This window comes from Miniopterus natalensis, chromosome 7 (assembly GCF_054644295.1).
Source record: "Miniopterus natalensis isolate mMinNat1 chromosome 7, mMinNat1.hap1, whole genome shotgun sequence".
Classification (NCBI taxonomy): domain Eukaryota; kingdom Metazoa; phylum Chordata; class Mammalia; order Chiroptera; family Miniopteridae; genus Miniopterus; species Miniopterus natalensis.
In genome coordinates this window covers 41,101,728-41,109,902 of record NC_142087.1, presented here as the reverse complement: position 1 = coordinate 41,109,902, position 8,175 = coordinate 41,101,728, and the positions used below count along the sequence as shown (strand labels likewise).

Genomic DNA, 8,175 nt, shown 5'->3' with positions numbered 1-8,175 from the left:
AAATAGAGGGCGGCACCGGGGGGACCCGTGCGTCACCGAGGGGCCGAGGAGACGCGGCCCGCGGCGCGGAAAAGGAGAAGTGGCCGCGGGAAGCGGGCGGGGCGGCGCGCGCTGGGGGCGCCGCGAAGCGCCCGAGCCGCCTCCTCCCTCCGGCCGCGCCCCGCCGCCCGCACCCGCGCGCTCGCCGCGACCCGCCGCGCTCCGATCCCGCCCCGCGCGCAGAATGTGGCCTCGGACGCGGCCCCGGCCGCGAGCGTCCTGGCGCTGGGCGCTGGCCCTGCTGGCCCTGGGCGGCGCGGGACTGTGCCAAGCCGGCCCGCAGCCCGTGCACCCCGCGCGGCCCGGTGCCAGGAACAAGTAAGTGCGGGGCCCCTCTTCTCGCCTTCTCTTCTTCCCACAGCCCTGGGTCCCCGCCTTCACCCCCGCGGCCGGGCCCCGAAGCTGCCCTGCCGGAGGTGATGAGCCGCAGCCGGGGGTCCCCTCGGGCGGCCCCTGGAGGGCGCCTCCTCCGGGCTGGCCGCGCGCTCCACGGTCCGCGGGGTCCCAGTGACCTGGCCCGCGCCTGAGCAGTTCTGCCCCCCGGGCGGGGGCGCGGTGGGGTCCCGCGGGCAGAGCGGGCAGAACACTCCTCCCAGGGGTTCCTGGAGTCCCTGGGGCCGGGGTGCTTTTCCCTGTACCCGCGGGCTCTCCAAGGGCGCACCCGCGCACCTTCGGGACCTGGGCTTTGGTGCGCCCCCGCCCTCGCGGGGGCCGTGCCCTCGCTGGCCCGGCTCCCTCGGCGGCAGTGTCAGCTCGTCCCGTCCCCCGGCCTCCCGGGGCTGACACCGTGCCCTTCTCCCTCCCTCCCTCCGTCACCCCAGGAACTGGTGCGCCTACATCGTGAACAAGAACGTGAGCTGCTCGGTGCTGGAGGGAAGCGAGAGTTTCATCCAGGCTCAGTACAACTGCGCCTGGAGCCAGAGGCCCTGCCCGTCGGCGCTGGTGTGAGTCCCGGGCGGAGCCGCGGGGCGGGGCGGGGTCCGAGCGCTGGGCGGCGGGGGCCGGGGGTAAATCTCTCCCAGAGCCGGGGAGAGCTCCGCCGCCCCGAAGTGAGCGCGCCGAGCGGGTCCCGGGGCGCCGGGCGTTCAGGGGGCGCGGGTTGCCTGGGTGAGCGCTGAGGGTGCGCACGACTTGCTCGTGACACCGGGGCACAGGAGGGGTGAACAGAGCCCGCACCCCACTTATCTCTCTGTCTCTTTGTCTCTCTCTGTGTCTGTCTCTGTCTCTCTCTCTCTCCCATTTTATTGCTAACATAAGGCAGCTGGACCTAATTAGATCCATATTGTGTGTTCTGGGGCACACAGAAATTTCAGAATGTATACTGCTAAAAATGTGTAAATGTAGGCTTAGCCGAGTGTCCCAAAACAGACGAGTTTCATTCAAATGTCCCCGTGAAACGGACCCCTCTCTTCCAGTGTTGTAGATCTCTCAAGTCCCAGGAACAACTTGCTTCAAATTGTGTCTTGTTGTTATTGAAGTTAGATTTGGGGATTGGCTAAGAGGTTGTCATGAGAGAATTGTTAAAGACAAGGGGAAGAATTAATCATCTTTTTGCTTATCAAGATTTCACCATCTTTAAAAAAAAAAAAAAAGACAGCTAAAGAGGAAGCAATGCGGTAGAGTACAGATTCCGTTAGGTACACCACTCATTCGGTGTCATCCGGCGAGTGTTTTTGTTTCTGTGTAAGTCAGATATCAGAGGATGAGCCCATGTGAATAAATGGCTGTTGGGAACACATGTGATGGGTGAAGGTAATTGTTTTCCCCTAAGAATAAGTTGTTTGTCTTAGAGCACAGTTGTCATTACAGCAAAGAATAATAGCCAGTAGGCGGGCTTGTCTTTGGCAGAGCAAAGGGACAGACTGAAACTTGTACTCCAAGGAAACCTCATTCCAGAGGACAGATGAACCCTCAGACGGGTGAGGTGCAAGTGGTCCCTAAATCACCCCCGTGGGCTGCTGGGGGAACTGCCAACAGGAAAGGGAGTAATTCCTCTCAGGTGAACAACTTAGAAGAGAGCCCACCTTTGAATGCAGAGAAACAGGCTGAAGCAGGTCGCTGGCTGTCACATTAAGTTGGGCAGATTGTCAGAGGGGTGTGGTACTTATGCTGTCTGCATCTCTAGTGGGTAAGATGCAGACCCACAGCCTGTTGTTAGCAGTCGGTGAATTCAGAACCAAATGAGAGTTTTACATTGTGGTAGACACATGAAGTATTCAATGCAATTTGAATTGATTTCTATAAAATTAAATTTGTTAATCAGGAATATTTCATTCATCTTACATAAAAATAGAATTTTGTGGTTTGTTATAACCTTAATATTTACTTGTGACAACTCAGAAATAAATAAATTTTCCATTTGGGGAGGTAATGCTTTTAATTTAATGATTTTTAAAAAAAAAAAATTCTTATTTTAGTGCTTGGAAAATCCAGTGGCAATTTAATTGTTGTATTTGACCAAAAATCAGTGAAACAAATTTCCTCTCTTCGTTGAGGGGGTGGGGGGTGAATCACGTCCAGATCAGCAGGTTAATGAAAGGCAGTTGGAGCATGTTTTTGCCATTCAATGGGAAGGACAACAAAAATTGCTATGAAAATGACAGATGTTTCTATTTTATTAAACAAGACCTAAATAAGTGACCTCGGTATTTTTCTTCAGTAATAACCAGGTAAACAATTCAAGTATGTTTTTACATTTCAAGTGCTGCATTGAAAGTGAAATTTTAAAAATAAAAACATACTGTTTTAGCTGATCAGGCTGAAAATCTTGAAATTAAGCAGCTAATTCAGTCTTGTTCTTTTTCTTTGTTTCGTTAGAGACGGGAAAAGAATGGTTTACCTTATTTTTCAACTACTAAATGTTTCCTAAATTTTGAGGATTAGTAGATGAATGTGAAGACAAAAAGAGAAACTTGCTTTTATACTTAAAAGAGAAAGAATGGCTGTTTGACATGGAATTTTCTAGGTTTTCTGATGAGTCCAGGAGCCTAGTAACTTCTCTCAATCCACAGGTACTGTTAGGTGAGGCCTTCATTATTTGAGCCGTATGCCCTGAGCCTGTGGAAGTGAAGATTCCTGAGGGCTACTTTCTGGATGGTGTCAGAAGCACAGATGTGCCTTGTTTCATTGTATTTCACAGGGGTTGCGTTTTTTACAAACTAAGGGCAAGACCTTCCACCAGCAAAAAGATTATGTCTCGCTTTATTGCATTGCTCGATTTATTACTGTGGTCTGGAACCCAACCCACTGTCTCCAAGGTTTGCCTTCGTAGGACTGGAGGTTGGCCGAGATCTGGAGCTAGAAATGCTCAAGTTTAGCACCTGGTAACAGTTGAGAGGCTGGGAGTGGCAGGTGTGAGCCAGCGAGGCCTTGATCCAGTTGGAGCAGGCCTGGGTTGTTCAGGGCAGTGGGGGGAAAGGAGGAAGAGAGGCCAGGTCGGGGGAGTGAGCAAAGCCAAGATTTTGGAGGAGGAAACTACATCTTAGAGACCCCAGGAGGAGAGGCCCAGGAGGCTGAGGGGTCCAGAGGGCCAGAGATATTAGGTAGCAGGAAGATTGGCTTATGTAGAAAGAGGGAGTTTCAGGTCAGTTTCAGGGGTCCAGGCATTGTGGCTCCTGTGAGATTAGGGGAGGACATGAGGAGACCTTGTTATCCAAGAATCAAATGTGTTTCAAAGGCTTTGGTGGAGAAGGGAGTTGATAGCTGGCAAGCGGGTAAAGAATTATAAAGAGAGAACTCTGCATGCTTCAGGAGAGAAGTGAGGAAGCCAAAGGGAGAGACTGAATATGTTCCGACATGGAGGTGGGAACTGGCTAGGAGACAAGGGGTTTGATGGGCAAGTTCACACAAATAAGAGGAAAACATCTGTGGATGACCCCATCGTTGGCGTGAAGCCTCCACGGGCATTTCCAGAAAGTTCAGACAATGCTCCGTTTGCATGTATGAAGAGCCTTACATCCCAGATTGCAAATTTCATAGCGATATGTGAAACTAGGAGCAGAGGGGGGTTTTTATATGATATGTGGGCATTTTGAGCAATTATTTTTCTGAAACTGTAAAGAACCTTCTGAGTGTCAGGCACTGTTAGGACTTTTCATGCTATATATTAAATTCTTGCAACAACCCTTCAGGATGAATTATCTCCATTTACCAACGAGGAAACAGGAGATGTTCCCTGACTTGCCTGTGGTCACATGATAGTAGGTGGCTGAGCTGCCCCCAAACCCAGGGCTGCTGGCCTTGGGGACTGGCCTCGTTTTAGTGTGTGCCTTCAGTAGACTGCGCAGTACTCAACTATAAAGAACATTTACACCCTCTTTCATGCAAGGCAGTTCCCACATAAAAGTGACTGAGAACTGTTTGGAAGGCTTAATACAGTATCCCAGGCCTGACTTGGTGAGAAAATCTCTCTGGGGTGCATCACTGTAACATGATGAGCCCCCTCTTCATTGCCTTCCATCTTTACAGCCACCCCTGACAGGGCTGTAATCCCCATTTTGCAGGAGGGCATGTAGTTAGAAAGCAGAGCCTGGGTTCAAGTCTAGGTCTGTTATTTCCAAGCCTTAGGCTCTTCCCACTGCACATTCCCGCAGTCCCTTGCTGTCTAAACCCCACCCTAGGACGAGCACCCCAAGGATGTGTGTGTGTGACGCAGGCTTGCCCAGCGCTGCGATGCTGGCACCTCTGGTGAATGGGAGGGGAGGAGGTAAGGGCCTGAAGCTTCTTAGAGCCCCTCTACGTGGGTTGGTGGTGTTTGGATGTACCAGTGGTAGAAACAGCGCTATCTTTCTTCTCCTTCTTGGATTAGGCATTGTTTCCTTTCATGCATCATTCATGCCTCATGGCAGTAATTCTGGAGAGTTACATAACCTCCCACTCAGCTTGCGGTGGTCCAGGCGGCTGATGCTAGTATTGGAGACGTTTGGGGGCGTCCTGTGTGCGGAGCAGCTGCTTTGCTGTTGGATCTGAGGATCCAGATGTAAGGCAGGATTATTCCCCTGTACTCACTTCCCTTCCAACTCAAGGCTGAGGCTCTGCCTGTCTCGCTGCAGTTTCCTGCTCTCTGACACCACAAACTGACTAGGGCTTATCAGCATCTACCCAAACCCGCCCCCACCCCCGTCTTGGGTGTGTTGCATCTTAGTGAAATTTTTCCTCTGAGCTCTTTTAGGACAAAATATCAGTCGGGGGAGGGATCGGGATGAGGCCAGCTGAAGAAACCTGTGCTGCTGTGATAACACAGACTGAGAAGTTGGGGATTTGCAGCAGGTGTGGGTTCTAAATGCTGAGTTTCCAGAACTCCTGTAATCCTCTGATTCCAATGGGAGCAGATGGTCATTCAGTTGGAAGAAAAGTTGTCGGTTAAGGAGTAATCTCAGCCAGGAAAAGCTTTAAAAACACACACACACACAAACAAACCTAAGAACACTTAAGACTTGGGAAAAATATAAGGGCTTACGTTTTCTAGAGACAATGCTATGTTTTCTGCATTTCTAGGAACAATTCCAAACGAGCCTCTTGTGTGTATAGCTTTGGGGTATTTTTTTCCCTTCAGCTTTTAAACAAACAGCTTGCGGTCAAGGGAAACTTGAATGAATTGCAGAGGCTTGAGGGAGCGTGGGAGAACACTTGCGAGCACGTACACAGAGGCACCCAGGCCCCAGAGCCTGGCGCTGCCGCCGGTGAGGCTCCCTCCTTGGGTTTCCCACCCTTATCTGCCTTTCGGGGCTGTGTCTTGTGAGCTCCCCTAGAACCCTCAGACATTCCTTTCAAGCTCCTTTGACCTTTTGCTCTCGTCCCTTCCCAGGTTCCCAGTAGATAAGATGTAGAACCCTTCCTTCGTGTTTTCAGGACTCTTCCATGTGCATTGCTTTATTTTTTTTCTCATTGTAAGCTCGGTCAGAAGATTAGACAGGGCAGAGACTGGGGTCTTGGAAAAAGGACTTTTATGCTTATGGGCTGCCTTTTCTACCTTATCTTGGAGAAAATTTAATGGGATTCAAACAGAGGTTATGGTCTTACGAAAAACAGTGTGCCTCTTGTTAAACTCTGCTGAAGTCCCATTAACTGGTCTTTCTCCGTGATCTATTCTACCATGTTGGCACTTGGTGAATGAATTAAAATTCTGAGGTGGGCAGCAAAGTCGAGGGGAGTGGGGACAGGCATCCCCTGAGTTAGTCCCCCGAGGCTGGCTGGTGGGGCCGACATGTTCCGAAGAGGAGGTGAAAGACTTGGCTTCTGGCCTGAGCTCCACCACCACGGAGCTGTGTGACTTCAGACAAGTCCCTGAACTTCTCTGAGGCACAGTTTTCTCATCTCTGTATCACAGAGAGGCACCATAGCTGACAGAACTTTGAAAAAGCGCCCTATCACACTCTTGTAAGGCACACTTGGCAGGACTGTCTAATGAATATGCCTGTTCTCATTGATTGTTTGGAGCGGTGTTACCTCTCAGGTGGCCTTATCTTTCAGGGCTTTGCATTTGAAGTTAATGCTTTCTGATATGTTAGAGACAGGCTGGAGGGCTAAAGAATGAAATAAATTCAGCGAACTAAGATAATTACGAAACTGAAATGACTAAAATCGACTTTTCAACACGAAGTTAAACTCTCAGAGACTGCTTTGGAAGCAGAGCCAGCGGTGGAGTCTGCAGGGTGGCGTAGGTGACTCCGGCCACCGCGGGCGTTGATGGCTGGCCCGCAGGCGTTCGAGTGCTTGTGGCAGGTCAGTAGGAAGGTGAGCTGTGTGTTCCCCGCTGTCCTGAGTGGTGGGGAACTGGGCTGAGCCCAGGCCACCTTTCACCCAGACGCTCACACAGCCTCCGCTTACCTTCAGGACAGATGCTGTTCCTCATGTTGGAAATAGGAAGATGTCACTCACTGGTGGTTACCGAGTGTGTATAGGGCGGTAGGCACTGCCTACGGCAGTTAGTTTTCTAGAACCTGAAACTGACAGACTGTGCCAGTGTTCAGATTACTTCCAGACTGTCGCCCAAATGTTTTGATTTATTGTTGGTTACAAGAATTTTTTACTACCAAGAATTACTACCAGGAATTAACTGCTCCTGTCCTTAATGAAGCAGTCTTTCTGGACTTAAAAATAACAATGAACCGATTGATAAAATGATGCGAGTGTGACTTCTCCTTACGAAGGCTCGTTTTCCTGGAAGGGTCAGGACAGCAACGTAATAGTTTTCATCGTGGGAGTCGTTCACATTGGAGGAGGAATGATGAACTGATTAAAATGAAACTCACCAGTAAATCATCTTCTTTCCTTCCTGTTTTAAAGTGGTGATGGGTGTTGAAAAAAGTGGGGAGGGTTCAAACCAACCCAATTCCTGCTTTGAAAATGCTGCAGAAGCAAACTTTTCTGGGTGTGTCAGGGCCCAGCTGTACTTTTTTTCCCTCACCTAAGGAAATATTAGATGATTAGGGAATATGCCTAAAAGTTATTCTGTGCAGTGTCAGCCTTTCAGGACAGTGTATTTGACTGCGCATATGGTTCAAATAAATTTGGTTAAGAGACAGATGGTTTAGGTGAAGGCTTCTCAAACTGGTCATTTTGATTAAAGGAAATTTGCTGTGAGGCATCTCAGTTTTTTTCTAACCTTTGCCTTCTTCATATCTGTTTGTGATTGTGCAGCATCGGCTGAGTGTGTGGGTGTAATTAGGTGATCTTTTACAGAGACTTGCTCATAATCCACTATCAAACAAGGTACCAGAAATTTCCCTCTTGCTTCAGGTTTCCAGCATCTCAACAGGGAGGCTGTTAAAGGATCATGACATAAGGGCCTATAATTTTTCTAAAGCGTAGCGGTGAAAATGCCTCTTGTTTCTCTGCCGAGGCTTTTCCACAGATCTTGAAAACGTAGCCCAAAAGCTGTGGCAGTGATTGCGACAGAACTCAGGGAGGGGTGAGTTTCACAATCCAGTCCTTCACAGGGAGATCTTTTCACCATTAAAGCGTTTCTCTGGCTCAGTCCATTTCAACCCAAGAGCTCTCACATGCTGGTGGAATGAGGGCCTCGGGTGGGGAGGTATAGTCTGGCCTTTCTGGGGATCCTGAATGTTCCAGAATCTCCAGTCTGTCCTGCTGTCCTGACAGTGCTCAGGCCTGGTCTGTGTGTCAGGTGGCCCA

The 8,175-nt window shown here is 50.0% G+C and overlaps 1 protein-coding gene across 1 annotated transcript in view; it reads left to right on the top strand.

The window, feature by feature from the left end:
• Nucleotides 1-223: 223 nt before the first annotated feature.
• The window catches only part of EMILIN2 (elastin microfibril interfacer 2), a 42,182-nt gene continuing 34,230 nt past the window's right edge, over nucleotides 224-8,175 (top strand). Inside the window, exons 1-2 of the mRNA XM_087818977.1 lie at nucleotides 224-357; nucleotides 861-983. Coding sequence (XP_087675103.1) covers nucleotides 224-357; nucleotides 861-983 — 257 coding nt within the window. The remainder of the gene's footprint in view (nucleotides 358-860; nucleotides 984-8,175) is intronic.